Below are 17233 nucleotides of genomic sequence, written 5' to 3' on the forward strand. Positions count from 1 at the left end.
AATGTCTTATTTTCCGCATTCTCTTCACAGACTCTAAAAAAATGCAACATTTTCTAAATCACAACACATCGAAAACCTATCTGTAGTAGCAAGTGCAGGCGCACGGCCTGACACCAACACAAGTACAACTACGTAGACAACTGAGCAGAGAGGCAGGACGTCTGAGAGATGAGAACAAAACAGAACAGAGCTCAGTGAAGCTTTCGTATTTGTTTTCCAAACTACTTTCACACGCATTTGCAAATTGACATAGATTTACTCAAATGATGAACACTAGAAATTCAAAAATACACAGTAGCACACACACACACACGTATGTAAATAGAACTCATATATGTAGTTCATATGACAATCGGCCAACCAATCAATCTCAGTCAACAATCACAATCATTTACACACACTGCCCTCATGAGTGTACACAAATGCTGCTAATGAACAAGCAATAAACAAATAAACAACAAATCAAAGAAAATGAAAAATAATTCGAAAACGAATGTGAATGCGAATGCTAATGTGTACACTCTGTTGAACTACAGTAGACTTACACACGCACACTCCGCTGAGCACCAGCGACACAAAGGCACACACACACACACACACACACAAGTGTAGCTAGTATGTACATAATAGTAATAGAATGAGAGAATGAAGAGAGAAGAATTGTGTGTGGAAATGTGAAAATTGTGAAAATAAAACTGTGAATCTTCCTCCCACCCCGCAGGTATCATCTACCATGGAGCACAATCAAGCACATCCTCAGATCTCTCACCAATGTCCGAACAAAAGTCATTGCCACGCCGCGGTCGCTCAAGGTACCATCATCAACAATATCAGTTTTCCACAAATACCACACCGCGCCATCATAACAGTAGCAAAAACAACAACATGAACACCACATCAGGCAATAATTCGACCAAGATCCTATCACCGCGCGGTGTTTGTGGTAGTGCCAGTGGTGGTGGTGGCGGTGGTGGTGTTAGTATTAGTGGTAGTGGTGGTGGTGGTGGTAATCTGAAATCAATCTCAAGCACATTCAAATCACAAGACTCCATACAGTGTCACATACCCACGCTGGTGAAGTCACCGTCTGTGACACAGCAACAACATCAGCAACAACTACAAAAACATCAACTACAACTACAACATCAACTACAAAAATCCAATGTCACCACCAATGCAACCACAAATAGTTTTAACAGTACTAACAGCAGTAGTTGTAGTAGTAGCATCGCCACCTCCAATAAAAACAAACTGTCACAGCAACCCCTACTGATAACCCCGAAATTAGCACATCACCCACAACACCACAACTTGATCGGCGGCCCACACCCCACAGCACAACTCAGTCAATCCGATACAACGACCGACCTACTAGACAGTAGCTGTAACAATCCCATTGCATCTCTTGGCCCCGTCACCTGCATGCCATCATCACAATTCCGACCCATACCCCACAAAACGGTGCCCGCATCGGTGGGGAACGCCAATGTTGGCGGCGACGGTGTGGGCACCATTCTTAATCCATCCACCGCTCCCCTGTCGTCCAAGTTCTTTTCGGCAACAACGCTGCCCAAATAGGATACGGCCAACGGGGGTGGTCTGGACCTCGACGGCGGTAGTTTGATGAGTAGTCTCGGCTACGACAGTGAAATATCCTGCACCTATATGGATCCCATTGATCAAACATGAGATTAGTGGATAATGGGCATGGAGCGTCCAGAGAATATTGAGGTAGTAGAGGGCACTGAACTAAAAGTGGAATTGTATTAAATTGAGGGCACAGACGTACGTCTGTCTGCATAGAATTCGGTGAATGTAGATAGAAATTTATTGGGGTACACATGCTGGCATAGGTCAAGATTTTTCGAAAATCTATTTTTTTTTATAAATCGGGCGCTTGCGCGAACATACTTTTCTATTTCAAAAGTTCTTTCATTTAATATATTTTCGATTCAGCAAAATCGAGAGCTGAAAACAAGTTAAAGATTAATTAGCGGGGTTTTTATTTAATACTTTTGAGATTTTCAGAATCAAATATTTTATTTTTCTAAAGAATCTTAAAATCCTATATAGATTTTGCTTCGCTTAACCTTGATTCTTGAATCAATAAATACTTGGGAAGCTTTGTGGCTTCCCACATGAAATTTACATTTTGAGATGTTCCCTGTTGGAAGACGTGTATATAATAATTAAAATAGAAAATACTGCAAACAAACAACAACAACTATGAGACATATTCAAAAACGGTAATTAGAATAAGGTGCTAATTTGGAGAGTTCAAAGAGAAAGGCTTAATCAACCTGTTTACGATAACCAACACAGCCCGGCAGTGAATTAGGGTTTTCGGGAAACGAAAAGAAAAGAATAGAAAAAATGTGTATAATTAATAAAATGTTTACCGAGTGGGAGCACTTTGGGTCGTTTTCGGACTAGTACGTGTTTCACTGCCCGGGCGTAACTGAACAGGAACACTGACACAACCACACACACAAACACACTCGCACTTATAAACACTCTTATATGCATATGTAACTTTGCTTGCTGCATGAGACCGAACGTAATATGTATTCCCCTCAAATCTTCCACCTCAAAAACATGCACTAACCACCAACCAACAACAATCACAACGATAAATGATAATAATTGCAACAACCAACAATCACAACAACAACATCGAAATGATAAAACAACAACCGAGCAGAGCCGGAGGCATACGCACACTGCATCCATTGCAGCTGCAGGCCGAATGCACCGTAATGCCCACCAGCGGCGGCTTCCATCAGCTGCCCGTCGAGACCGAACGCATCGAGCTGTCCGAGGTGGAGTGCGATGTGGACACTCTGAAGAAACTAAAATTGGGAATGCGCTCGACACTGTGGTCGAGGCCATCGTCGACCACTTCACAGCTGCAGCAAAAACAACAGCAACAGCAACAACAACAGCAGGAGACGCGCTGCGTGCAACAACCGCAACAACCAAAAGCCCAACAACACGCACAACCAGCACAGCAGCAGCAACAACAACAGCCGCGGCAACAACACTCGCCGGCACCGGCACAACAAAAATTGCTGACTGAGAAGTCAGATTACTCGATATCCGTGTGAGATTAGAAGTTGCAGCAGTTTTAAGGTTTGACACACGAAGCTGCCCCATTAACGGTAAATGAGTTAATTCACTGGTAATATGTGTCAAATATCGGTGTTTAGTGAATTTCCGTTGCCACGCTCTTATTCTTGGAATCGTGGGGACTCCAACGAGGTACACCTTACCTGTAGTGTATGAGAATGTTGATGTTGTTGTTTTACATAATGCATAGATATGTGATCCCTAACGAACCTCCACGCGTTAAGAGAACCCCATTTCTATCAATCACCTTGACTCCCACGAAATTGCCATCCCCTCTATATTTCACTCTGGAAACTCAACTTCACACCCCCCCATGGAATACAGATGAATTTAAACTTTCGGACAATCAATCAAAATTTCTACAAGACTTAAAGTAATATACACACCCCCCACACACATCTAAACTTAAACACTGAACCCTGAACATTTTTGGTGATGCCGCATGTAAATTTCATTCCCCAACCCATGAATGCTTAACCGAACTCTCAACCACGCCCTCCCAACCACCACCTACCCAGCGTTTAGTTACACTTATGTGTGTGTTCAAATAATAACGGTAGTCAGTAAGAACAAGGTCAACCTAACCTAAGGTTGTATGTGCAAGGTTTTATATGAATGAATACACTTCTGTGTGTCTTCCAAAGCACAGTTAAAGGTAAGTTGTCATAACTGTTTAGAAATAAGGAAGGCTAATAAAGAGAACCGATTGTGGAGCGAAAGAATAGCACTCCGGTTTCTATTAAACATCCGTTTCTTGTTGTAAACCAGGTTGATTGTATATATGTATGTAAGTTAAGGTTTGTACTCATGTAATTTAGTGATGCCTGCGAAGAGTTGGCCTCAAGATTTCAGCGTATTTGTAGCATTCGGGTTCACAAGGTCATCGGAGCAAACTCATTTGTGTGGCTTTCTAGGCTGACTTCCCAGTCCGTCAGTAGGTATACACTAGAGATCGCTTGCTTTGCCAAATATTGAGAACGTTCGATCTCTTGAAGCCAACGGCTCGGCATCACTTACCTACATATGAATTTGTCAGATTATATGCTTTTCGTGTTTATTTGTATTTATGTATATTTGTAAATGTGTATAGATTTATAGGTTAGTGGATTTTAATAAGAGAATACTTGTGAATATTGTTTGTAATCATTTTTATACTGACTGATGTTACAAAAAGTAAGTTAATGACACACAAATCGATTAACTAAATACGTATGTGGATAACACTTGAGTAGAGCAGTACTCTAGTATTTATATAGCATAAGTACTGCGATAATCGCTACTATCTTACTACAGCAGACTACTATTTACCGAGTATCAAGTAATACTTAATACTCATCTACTTTTACCAGTCGAAATTAGGCAACAACTACTCATAACGATCGAAATAAGTTTCAATATGATAATTTATGGGAATTTGGAAAACTACAAACTCCTCATTTACATATATTTTGTATTTCTTTTGATAGCAAATACTGATGGAATATGAAACCATATATTTAGTGTGTACAAAATCACTGTAGATAAATATCAAACTAAACTAACTTATGGTTAATGGAAAACAGTTTTAAAATTTTGAGCGTCAGCTGAAAATGAGCCAATGTATTAACAGAGTTGCATTTATTTATACAAGTATTCACACAAGCAATGTTTATACTTAAATATTTGATGAACCTCAAGTTTCGAAATTAACAAAAAAAAGTAATTTTTATAGAGCAAATCAAACACGTATTATGCTGGGGAAGTGCAGCATTAAGCAAACTTAAAAGATGATACAATTGAGAACGATCACTCCGAACAAAAAAATCAAAAATTAAAAATGAAAGGTATAAACCAAAAAAAAAAAATTAAGGAAAAAGAAGAACAAAACGATTTCTTTGAGAATTTTTAATTTGTCGTAACTACATTTCGGAAACCATGTGCCAAATTCAAGATTTATGAAACAAAATACAAATTTAACAATTGAAGTAAAACATAAGCATACATCTAAGCATAGACTCTAGGTAGTGAAGCATAAATAACGAAATACAAGGTATCCAAAATTATTCGAATAAAGTCTGTAGTTTTGTAAAAATCTCTATTTTTTAGACTAAACAAAAGAAATGAAAATATTAACCCAAGTATCAAATATCTAATAAAAATGTCAAATTTGGATAGTTCGAATGAGCGTCCAAAAGTAGGCCGCAGTGGTACTTATCCAGGAGTATTGCAATTAGCATAGTCTAATTTTCGGCAGATATACTTTTAGACTTTTACTTGGGTAAACTCAATTGTACTCAAATAACAACAATAACAACGGCAAATAAGTAAATAAGCAACAAAGAGAATTTGTGAGAAAACTATTATCAATTAAACATAAACAAAGTAGTAAAGTATCTTTCGAAATTCAGCTAAATACGGTTACTCGTAGGTATATGTATGTATTTACAACAATATCGTCTGATATAGCATAACATATATATGTATGTGTATATATTTATTTCTGGAACTCTTAATGTTTAGATTTAAACAATAGAACGAACTCACCTAAAGTCCAGGCGCTGGATACAGTGTGTGCCAAAAATAGCTCGATACTTTCGATCAGCTGTACGTATACAATACATTGCCAAGACACATAACTAAATAACTAACTAACTATACCGAAATACCAAATAATCAGCAGACAGTTAAGCGATTAACGAGCAGAGCAAACGTTTCGAAACTATTTTCAGAAATCTAATTATTTCAACTGCTTAAATGTTGACAGAGAGGAAGTGCATCAGTTATTTGTTCCACAAGTTAATCACATCGAATTGTACGAATTTAGTATAATAAATAATGTAACGAAGGCGACAAATTTGTACTGAGCATAGAAACAATCGAAAGGTTTTTATAATTTAGAACGAAATCATGCAATTCCGATTACCCTCATACTGTTATATAAATGTAATCATACCAATGTATGTATATATGCAAAATTACAATTAGTCTGAAATGAGATTCGACAAATACAAAAAATTGGAAATTCAATTGAGAAATACAATTTTAAATAATATTCAATAAAATATGTGGCAACGCGACAAAGAGGCAAAGTAAGGAGAGTTGAGGAGCAAAGTGAAAACTTCGATAAACACAATCAAAATGCAAAATGTAATCATAACTAGTGTAACGATTATTGATACTTGTGTAATGTACTATTTAAATATTAACTAGCACAAAATGATTAAAACATTAAATTGAAATAACAAATTATATTAAATGTGTAAAATAAATTATACAATATTTAAAATCTAAAATCTAAATTCCTCTTCATTATGAAATCAAAACAAATGGGTAAGTAAATTATTTCGATTTGTTAACATTTTGAAAATCTTCGACTTCGTTTCTAATAAAGTGTGCTAGAACAAGTATGATGGAGACGAACTCTGAAACATGAGACAAAATTCATTTTATAATCCTTGATAATACGATAATGATAATCGTTGATTAGAAATTAGCAGGAAAATCTCCTCAAACGATCGAAAATCCTCTGACTACTAAAGAAATATCAAGGCGAAAGTGAGTCCTCTAGACTATATTATAGAACAATGAATGGTTCAATAATGTTGCAAAGGGAAATTCAACTGGAATATTAAGGGAGTTCCCTTGCTCTTGCAAGATTGCTGCTATTCTGCAGCCATTGCATATTTTCTTTTGCATGTGTTTTGCCGTTGTGCCATTGCACAGATTGGAAAACTTTGCAATTCGTGCACCGTGCAAGGGTTTTGCAAGAGCAAGAGAATCCCCCTATTATTAGACAAAATGTTGTGAGCTTCTTTCAGAAAATTTTCCGGAAATTCGCCATCTATAGGGAATAGTGGGCCTCATTTTTTCTGCGCTTTCTAACGAAGGTTAATTTTTGCGATTTAACTTATTTAGCTGGATATTGTGTCAATTAAGTATACTATAACTGATGATAATGCAGTTATTAAGCGCCATCTACCGGTCAGTAGATAGCACTGCTTTATCCTGAGAATGTTAACGCAATAACTAGGAACAGAAACAAAGAACGTATAATAAAAACAAAGAACGTATAGTAATCAGACATATATATATATGTTAATACGGTCTTTGACATTGGGGAACATCGAAAAAATTTCGAACACTGTAAATGAACACACCTCTCGATAAAGGAACATGGGAACAGAGATGGCTTCCGTATCTTTTCTTTCAAATGCGCGTTAAGGCCTTTTCGCACAGGAGCTAATTGATCAATTAAACGGTCTTTGCTCGATTAAAGCGCTGATTTAGATAGATTTGCTATACAAAATAAAAACGTAATTTTTCTACATTAACTTTTAAACGAGTTGTAAATGAAATGCAATCTACGCCAAGAATTTGTTATTTCATATACGTTCTTTGTCCGTTGACTGCGTTGTAATTTTTGATGTATTTTTATAAAAAGCGGTAATATTACTGGACGGTGGATGTCGCTGCTGGAAATAATGGCTGTGATTATTGGAAAATAGCAATCAACTCTTGAAACTTACCAACCTCTTATGAAAAGCAATAACAAAAATGTATAACAGCTGATTTGTTATCGAGTTGCCGGCTGTGTGGAGGGAAAAAACTGGTTTCTCAATCAAAATTTTAATTGATCACATAATTTGGCTGTGTGAAAAGGCTAATCAAGATAATAATAATTAATTTTAAAGTAATGTAAAATAAAAACAAGGAAAAACGTTAACTTCGGCTGTACCGAAGCTAATATACCCTTCATAGGTGCATTTCTTTTAGTAACTATTTGTTTAAGCAAATCTAAAGACGTAAGAAAAAGTAAGCAAAAAAAAAGAAAACATTTTACTAATTATTTTTAGCCGGGTTGTTTGCTAGAAGCATTAAGGTTATATAGTTAACCGATCTGAACAATTTCTTCGGAGATTATATTATTACCTTAAGTAGTAATCCATGTAAAATTTCGTGAAGATACCACGTCAAATGCGAAAATTTTCCATACAAGCCCTTGATTCCGATCGTTCAGTTTGTATGGCAGCTATATGATATAGTGTTCCGATATCGGCAGTTCCGACAAATGAGCAGCTTCTTGAAGAGAAAATAACATCTGCAAAAAAACCGATATCTTAAAAACTGAAGGTCTAGTTCGTATATATACAGACAGACAGACGGACATGGCTAAATCGACTCAGTTCAACATACTGATCATTTATATATATACTTCATAGGGCCTCCGACGCTTCTTTCTGGGTATGCCGATATACAGTTCGAATTTCTTTAGTCTACATACTTACATATGTACATATGAATATATGTATGTAATTATTATTTCTTCTTTCTTCCTAATATACGAACCGATGCACAAACATGCAAACTCCCATATGCCACAATGCCTTCTAAAGATTACTTACTTGCGTTCGCGCAAGTTACACAAACAACAACGATGCATAAGCGCAACCGCTTCCTTTCTGCTTTCGCGGTTGCGCCATATATAATATTTTAAATATTCCATATCACAACAATAACAATTTCAAAAATTCCAAAACTAAATTATATACATACATATGTACGTTCTTTGGTACAGGGGAGACATAACAATCTTTTGATAAGCATTTTAAGAAAAAACTTGGAAACCACGTATTTATAAAGACCCAAATTAAGACTTTATTCTTGATCAAATAATATCGTGTCGTGAGTAATACGATTGAATTACGCTCATCGTATTAAAAAATTTCTGAATTTTCTTTGAGCTTCTTGCAGTGAATCTTGCTTGGTCTCGGGCAAACAGAAAAAGCCTATAATAAAGAATACCAAATAAAATACACCAAATGTAATGAAGTAGGCGCCGAAAGTGTTTTGATCCTTTTTGCATACACCGATAATGAGTAAAACGAACATCTGCACAGTGAAGGACAGAGCAATGTAAAAGGGCTTCATGTGCAGCGGAAATGCTTCAGTCAAATATGCTGAAGACGAACTGCTGAAGAAGCTCGCAAACAGTCCGAGCACGAAGAGCATAAATAACACAGATCCCACTTTCGACTGAGAGAAGTTGTTGATTAAATCTTTGCAAATGGCGCCGATGGCGATCGCCAAGATACCGCAGAGAAGGGCGCTGATAAGAGGGACTATCTTGCGTCCAACCAAGTCCAAAGCGAAGGCTGCAATATAGCTGCCCAGCCACAAAAACAATCCAAATAGTATCCAAGGCCACGTATCGATTTTGATTGTATACGAAGGCCACGTAACGGTTTTGATTGTATACCGCAAAGTCGCAAAACGAACTGCGCTAGTAATGACCGACGAGAATGAGAGCGCAACCAGGCCACGTATTAAGCAAAGCTTTACTAGTGCCGGTATACCTTTGTCGCCGTTCGGATCGTTGGCTTGAATATAGCGTTTATGTTCCTCCAAACGCTGATATGTCTCCTGCGTTACCACGAATGGACGTTGCAGACGTCGCAGGCAATTGATGGCCTCCAGCTCGTTATTTTCCATCAAATGCTGAACGGGGGATTCGACCACCAAGAAGTAAGACATAACAAACGCTAAGACTGCATTAACGATAACGACGATGCCATGCAGTTGTGTGGGTCCAAATGAGTTGTCGAATGAAGTTGTTTTATGAGCATAGGTAGCCGTAAATACAATTTGCAGGTAAATTCCGAGAGTAACGCTGCCTGCCTCCAAAATTGCGGCGGCCATGCCGCGCCTACTACTGATCACCTCTTCGCCGATCAACACTATCATTGGCACGAACATGAGCCCTACAGCGAAGCCATTCAAGTAGCGGCCGACGGCAATGGCCCCGTATTCATGAGCCAATGCTACGAAGAATATGCCTCCGATCAGAACCAAAAAGGACGAAAATAGCTAAAAGGTAAACAAGCAAAGTCAAATTTTCGGTTGGCTTTCTTCAATTGCGATCGTACTTACATAAATGAGCCTCTTTGATACGCGGTTAGTGATGAATGCTGAGACTAAAGCTCCAATAATCGCAGCGATGTACCAGCATATGAAAATATGCCTTTCTAATCTGAAGCTCCGAACACCGGTAACTCCACAGCTCCAAGCGATGTTCATGCCGCCCGAAACCAAAACGAGCATAGCTGAAATTGTATGAAATTAGTTTGATTGAAGCACTGCTCGGATAAAAAATGTGCAAATATTAAACAAACTCGAAGATATTAAGCTTAAAGGTCCCTAATTAGTGTACATCAACCTTCAATTCAACTCCAATGTTAAAATTCAAAGTTTTTGTTGGGACTGAAAATTTTCGATTTATATTTGTTAAATATAGATTATATATATTTGGTATATGTTCAGGGTGACGACCAGAGTTCAATACGGATGTCTATTTGTCAATCCGTGCAAGCAATAGCTTAAGTAAAACGTAAGATTGCTTCATGAAACTTGGTACACGAGATCCTTGACACCTTTGTATCCTGTCTCATTAGGTACGTCCCAGTTGACTACAGGCAACAACTAAATTATTATAAATAAACTAAAACTTTTCTAATGACTGATATTTTTTAATAACTATCTTATCTTTATTTATTTATATAGTTCACTTTGTTTTAAAATAAAACAATTATTTTTTATGTTTTTGAACACTTTTTGTATAACCTCGGAGTACGCCTACTGAATGAATACGTGCACAGCTCATGACAGAAAAATTGTAAAGTATATAGACTATATAGCTCGGTGGCAAAACGAGTTGAAATCAATACATGAATTACCACAGTCCCCATATACTATATACAATGATTTTGGATATTCTAGTGAACTTTATGTCGAATATGTGGGTCGATTTCTGTGTTAAGATAAAACACATAAAATTAAATAAGTAAATTGCGAGAGTATATAATATTCGATTACACACGAACTTAGCCCTTCCTTACTTGTTTATTATATTCTCGCAACCTGTTGCACAGAGTATAATAGTTTTGTTCACATAACGGTTGTTTGTGTCACCAAGAAATATAAGAGTTAGATATGGGGTTATATATACATAAATGATCAGGATGACGAGTAGATTTGAAATCCGGATGTCTGTCCGTCTGTCCGTGCAAGCGGTAACTTGAGTAAAAATTAAGATATCTTAATGAAACTTGGAACACATGTTCCTTGGCACCCTGAGGAGGTTGCTTTCGAAAATGGGCAAAATCGGTCCACTGCCACGCCCACAAAATGGTGGAAACCGAAAATCTATACAGTGTCATAACTAAGCCATAAATAAAGTTATGAAAATGAAATTTGGAACATAGGATCCCATTAGGGAGGGCACATTTTGATGTAATTTTTTTTTGGAAAAGTGGGCGTGACCCCGCCCTCAAATAGGTTTTTTGTATATAACTCGCAAACCAATAAAGCTATATAAGCCAAACTTTCTGCAGTCATTTCTTTTAGCCATTTCCTCATACAGTCCAAAAATGAAAGAAATCGGATAATAACCACGCCTACCTCCCATACAAAGCTTAGGTTGAAAATTACTAAAAGTGGGTTAACTCCCTAACGAAAAACGTCAGAAACACCACATTTTGCATAAGAAATGGCAGAGGGAACCTGCACTGAGATTTTTTTCACAAAATGGAAAATGGGCGTGGCGTCGCCTACTTATGGGTCAAAAACCATATCTCAAGAACTATTCGACCGATTTCAATGAAATTCGGTATATAACACTTTCTTGACACCCTGATGATTCACAACTACGTCTACTTCCCATATAACTCAATTTTGAATTCCATCTGATTTGTTCATTATACTCTCGCAACAAATGTTGCTAAAGAGAGTATTATAGTTTTGTTCACATAACGGTTGTTTGTAACACCCAAAACTAAACGAGTTAGATATAGGGTTATATATACCAAAGTGATCAGGGTGAAGAGTGGAGTTTAAATCCGAATGTCTGTCTGTCCGTCCGTTTGTGCAAGCTGTAACTTGAGTAAAAATTAAGATATCTTGATGAAACTTGGCACACTTATTTCTTGGCACCATAGGAAGGTTGCTTTTGAAAATGAGCAAAATTGGACCACTGCCACGCCCACAAAATGGCGAAAACCGAAAACACATAAAGTGCCATAACTAAGCCATAAATAAAGCTATGGAAATAAAATTTGGTATGAAGGATCGCACTATGAAGAGGCATATTTGGATGTAATTTTTTTGGGGAAGTGGGCGTGGCCCCGCCCCCTACTAAGTTTTTTGTACATATCTCGCAAACCAATAGAGCTATATAAACCAAACTTTCTGCAGTCGGTTCTCCTACGTACCCTACTACACACCATGAAAATAGTTGAAATCGGATAATAACCACATCCACCTCCCATACAAAGGTTAGGTTAAAAATTACTTAAAGTGGGTTAACTCACTAACGAAAAACGTCAGAAACACTAAATTTTGCAGAAGAAATAGCAAAAGGGAGCTGTACTCAGATCTTTTTACAAAATGGAAAATGGGCGTGGCATCGGCCACTTATGGGTCATAAACCATATCTCAGGAACTACTCGACCGATTCGAATGAAATTCGGTGTATAATATTTTCTTGACACCCTAATGACACGTGTGAAAAATGGACGAAATCGGTTCACAACCACGACAACTTCCCATATAACTCATTTTTGAATTTCATCTCATTCCTCGCCTCGTCATTCTGATCATTTTGATATATATAACCCTATGTCTAACTCGTTTAGTTTTATGACTTACAAACAACCGTTATGTGAACAAAAATGAAAATACTTTCTTAGCAACTTTTGTTGCAAGAGTATAAACATCAAGAGAGTTGATGAACAGCAACCCACGAGTAAATTTGAATTAGTTAATCACTAAGTTGCTGATCTATCTCTAGGGTTTTTGGCACTTATTGTAGGCAAACTGGTTTGCTAAATAAATCCCTTAGAATTTTGAGGAACCTTTAAACAGATATTTTTTGAAGGTTTAGGAGACAAGATTTTCGATGCTATCAATGCGTCGAACTAACAGTACTTACCTGCTCCGGCTGAGGTCATTTGCGGCATAATGGCTCGGTTGCGTGCGAACCAACCCTCCACTGGCGGTACACTTTGTGGCGGCTGTTGCAGGCTGTGGGCATACCCAGTTGGTGGGACAGAGGCTTTAACGTGAACAACAGCGGGTGTACAATTTTGTGCAGCATTCTCCGATGGGACAGCCATTGTAACGACGTGGTCAGTCTGCTGGTTATACGGATATGTGTCACCATATTCCATATTTACTATAAAATTGATATTATTTCTCTCCCGATATATAATTATTTGGCAACCGCGTCTTTGGTCAGTTAAGCTCGTACTGAGCTCTTGAAATGCAAACTCGCTACTTTGATACCAGCTCTGAAGTTTTTTATCTTCGCTTGTTTCATGTGTGCTTGAGCGATATCAGCCAGTTTCCTGCCAAATTTTAATACACTTTTGTTGCAAATAATATTTTTGTGTATGCCGACCTTGCTTACTTATTGGACTTACGTAATGTAGATTACACGTACGAGTGAAGGAACAGCTTTGCAAGAAGTTTAGAAACCGCACGTTAAACCACAAAGTATTTAGTAGTATGTATTTATTATATTTTTGTACTCTCGAAAAATTATGCACATGAGCAACAACACTTCTGTAGTTGTTCAAAGTTGAAAAAAATCAACTATGACACACGACAAAGCAATTTACTTCTTATTACTGCGAAACAGCGAAGTACAACAACAATCTGCAACAAATCAAAGCAAACCAAATCAAAGACTGGGGAATAACCCATTTAGGCAGTATGAGTACGTTTCATGCCGTGGAATGCATTTTACAGATAAAACAATGAACGTTCTAGTGAAATGGCTTCTTAAAAACCGTTCAAGTGCGCTTATGCTCACTTCTTCTTAGGCATTCAAATTTACAATTTAATCCTAAGCTTTCAATTATTCAGTATCACAACAACAAGTTAGGTCAACACTTGAGACTGCGACTGATGTATATTTCCACTGGCATAAACTGCAATCCATAAACTCTCCAATCTCATATCAAATATGCATTCAAAGTGCCGCCAGAGCTTCTGCAGGGCTGAAAATTTATAAATTTTGCAATGCCACAATGCGCCAGTCGAAGGCAATGGTCAAATATTTAATTTTGTGAATTTTTCCGCATTTGCGAATAAGTTGTTGTTGAAAGCTTTACTTTCTCGCTTTCACCAGTTTCGATGTTAAGCGACCGCCAATGGGTAAATCAATCAACTTCTAATCAGTTCGATACTGTGGTGTTAGTGTGAGTGTTGTTGTTGTTGTGAGCTAAAACTTCAGAACACTATTACAAATACTTCAGTACGCCAAGCTCTGGCTCTGGCTCTGCGCTCGCCTTGACGTTGGCATTGCATCGACTTTAAGGAGATCCCAGAGGTCAACAACAGCACGCAAAATTTCAACGGCTACTCTTGGCGTAGTGAGAAGACTGGCACTGTCAGAAATAAATATTTACCCACTTGCAGTTGGTTGGCTGCCTCCAGGCTGATTCTAGAGTTGCTATTTCAGTTTGCATTTGCAAATTTCGCCAAAGTGTTGTAGTTGGATCTCGTTGACTTTTCATTAAAGTGTAAATGTACAAGTCTACTTGTTGGCTGGATGTTTCTCCTGAAGTTCCTTAAGCTTTATTGAAACGCGATTCACCAAAAGTGCCAAACTTCTTAATTTGAGTTAGAACTTTACTCAATTAGTCTTTGTGCTTTACTTCATATTGTTGATTTCTAAGAACATATTAGGTTGGCAAATATCACCCTTCCGCTTCAATGCTTTGTAAAAAGTGTTACAGTGATCAGATTTGAACTAAATATGCGCCGTTTCGTTCGATAATCTGTTTCCATCTAGACGACAATTTCATAATACCCCCACGTAGAATCCCCCCTCCTTATTTGCGAAGAACTCGAACAGCCATTTTTCACAAGCCTCTTTTGAGTTCAACTTTACACCACCAAGGGCATTCGCCATGGACAGAAACAGGTGGTAATCACTTGGGGCTATGTCCGGGCTATATGGTGGATGCAATAAAACATCCCATTCGAGCTCCCGTAGCTTCTGACGAGTCATCAACGAAGTGTGTGGTCTGGCGTTGTCCTGGTGGAACACTACACCCTTTCTGTTGGCCGATTCTGGACGCATCTCGTCGATCGCCTGCTTCAAACGGTACAGTTGTTCGTAGTAGATGGAAGAATTAAGCATCTGGCCAAACGGGGACAGCTCATAGTGGATGAATCCCTTCCAATCCCACCAAACACACAGCAAAACCTGACCGTCAATCCCGGTTTGGTCACTGTTTCGATTCACCAGCCTTCGACCACGCCCGTTTTCGCTTGATATTGTCGTATGTGATCCATTACTCGTCGCCAGTTACCATCCGCTCCAAAAAAGGTTCGAGATCGTTCCGTTTCAGCAGAACATCGCAGGCCAACGTCTTCGGTACCGAAGGTTTTTTGCGTCAAATCATGCGGCAGCCAACATCAAGCGTTTTTGTGTATCCAGCTTTTTGCAGATGATTTAAAATGGTTTGATGACTAACTCCCATCTCCTGGGCGATGTCACGAGATGCCACTTGCCGGTCTAACTCGATGTTTTCCAAGATTTGATCGATAGTCGTCGTCACAGGTCTTCCGCCGGCAACCGTAACTGTTGAAGGTAATATCCAAACTAAACATGCATAACGTCGTTTTGTAGGTTATGTTAAGATCTTTCAAAGATGTATACATAGCCGCGATATTCTAAAGGCAATAAGGCGGAAGGGAGATATTTGCCAACCTAATATAAACACTAAGCTATAGCATGGAGCTGATTCTTTTTATAATCAATGCATGCTTATGTATATATACATGTATTCTAAAACATGCAGTACATATGTAGTAGGATTTTGACTAGTGCTTAAAAAGCTCCATGTAGAAGTGATAGTGAATAATTTCTTGATTTTATTGCGTTCAAACCCGTTTGTCTCATAATAACACCAATTAGAAAACAAACTTCGAATTCATTTATCTCCTCAGTTGTTCGACAAAAGTTTACGCTTTGCGAAAATAGTGTTCATTTGTCCTTTGACATGGTTAGACAACAAACATATAACAAATTTTGTGTCTGACAAAAACGAAATTGTAAATTTTCAAAAATGAAATTAAGTCAAAACTCGAAACTTTTTGCAGATAATTACCATTTTGTTAATATAATTTTGTCATCGAAATGTCAAACAGTTGCTTTAAATATGAAGAATTTCTTTCCGAGTCATATGCGCTTGAATAGAATTAACATAGGAATTAAATCGTTTGGAGCTTTTGAAACCAGCTTAAAACAATTTTTTTTTTTATTGGGAAAAGCTTGTATCAAACAGTCCCATCACTGTTCCTGGGCAAGGAATGTTGTATCAGTGTACCAGGGCAATTCATCTAGTTTTACCTGACTGATTTGCTAAACTTTAACGTCTCAATTCGCTGCTGGCGCACACTTGCACCCGCAGAGAGGCATAATCGGCTATATACCCAATTCTGCAGACATATGCGAGGGCGCTCCCATCATGCCATCGTGGCGTTCAAGCGTTTTAATATCGATATATAACTATTTGCATCTACTTCAAGCACTGCTTCGCCAACGTCTTTATCCGCGAATTGCTATCAACAGACGCTCCAAAATATATATATCTATGTCTATGCGTCCATAAGTCTATATAGTGCGGCGTCCACACACACTTTCGCTCATACGAATATTCGTATCGATATTTTTTAAATTTTCCACATCATTAGATCAACTCACTCGAGTGAATTTTTCATCTTTCGCGCACACATCTGCATATGGATACACGCATATGTACGCGACATCTTCATACATATTTCCAAAGAAGAACTGGACTAAAGATTACAAAAATACAGAAGACCTTCGAAGGATTTCAGACAAAATGTGATATGAAAATATTTCGGTTAAGGGTAGTAGTAGTAGTCTCTTTAGTAGAACATTTGGAAATGAAAATAAACAACATAAACAAAAATTACATACTTTTATATAAATATATTATAAAGGTAAGGATTAATAGTCTTTCAAATTTTTAGAATACGAAAATTTCAAAACATCATGATTCTTTTTCAAAGATTCTTATAGCAGCCAATGTCAGCAACA

At 37.7% G+C, this 17233-nt stretch overlaps 2 protein-coding genes across 8 annotated transcripts in view; one reads left to right on the forward strand and one right to left on the reverse strand.

Annotated features, from left to right (window-relative positions):
- LOC105212932 (cell adhesion molecule Dscam2) overlaps positions 1–6133 on the forward strand; it is an 81652-nt gene extending 75519 nt beyond the window's left edge. For 2 of the 7 annotated variants that reach the window (XM_029040715.2, XM_011185313.3), the window contains exons 21-22: positions 722–812; positions 2702–6133. In XM_029040715.2, the coding sequence (XP_028896548.1) occupies positions 722–812; positions 2702–3104 (494 nt within the window). In that variant the 3' untranslated portion in view covers positions 3105–6133. The other 5 variants (XM_029040716.2, XM_029040718.2, XM_029040713.2 and 2 more) reach the window with 3 other exon arrangements.
- Positions 6134–8727: 2594 nt separating this feature from the next.
- On the reverse strand, positions 8728–13423 carry LOC105212933 (facilitated trehalose transporter Tret1). The gene is made up of 3 exons (XM_054228928.1): positions 13088–13423; positions 10033–10205; positions 8728–9969 (listed from the first exon to the last, which is right to left on the reverse strand). Exons 1-3 carry the CDS (start codon positions 13323–13325, stop codon positions 8812–8814), a joined length of 1569 nt encoding a protein of 522 aa, XP_054084903.1. The 5' UTR covers positions 13326–13423; the 3' UTR covers positions 8728–8811.
- Positions 13424–17233: the final 3810 nt, after the last annotated feature.

Source organism: Zeugodacus cucurbitae, chromosome 4, assembly GCF_028554725.1.
Source record: "Zeugodacus cucurbitae isolate PBARC_wt_2022May chromosome 4, idZeuCucr1.2, whole genome shotgun sequence".
NCBI classification, from domain to species: Eukaryota; Metazoa; Arthropoda; class Insecta; order Diptera; family Tephritidae; genus Zeugodacus; species Zeugodacus cucurbitae.

What these genes read in the sequence shown, in the direction of transcription:
- LOC105212933 (XM_054228928.1), bottom strand. Translation starts at nt 13,325, where the DNA reads ATGGAATATGGTGACACATATCCGTATAACCAGCAGACTGACCACGTC. An exon ending in AATGACCTCAGCCGGAGCAG is followed by an intron (nt 10,206 to 13,087) that starts GTAAGTACTGTT and finishes ATACAATTTCAG; the next exon opens with CTATGCTCGTTTTGGTTTCG. An exon ending in TATCAAAGAGGCTCATTTAT is followed by an intron (nt 9,970 to 10,032) that starts GTAAGTACGATC and finishes TTTACCTTTTAG; the next exon opens with CTATTTTCGTCCTTTTTGGT.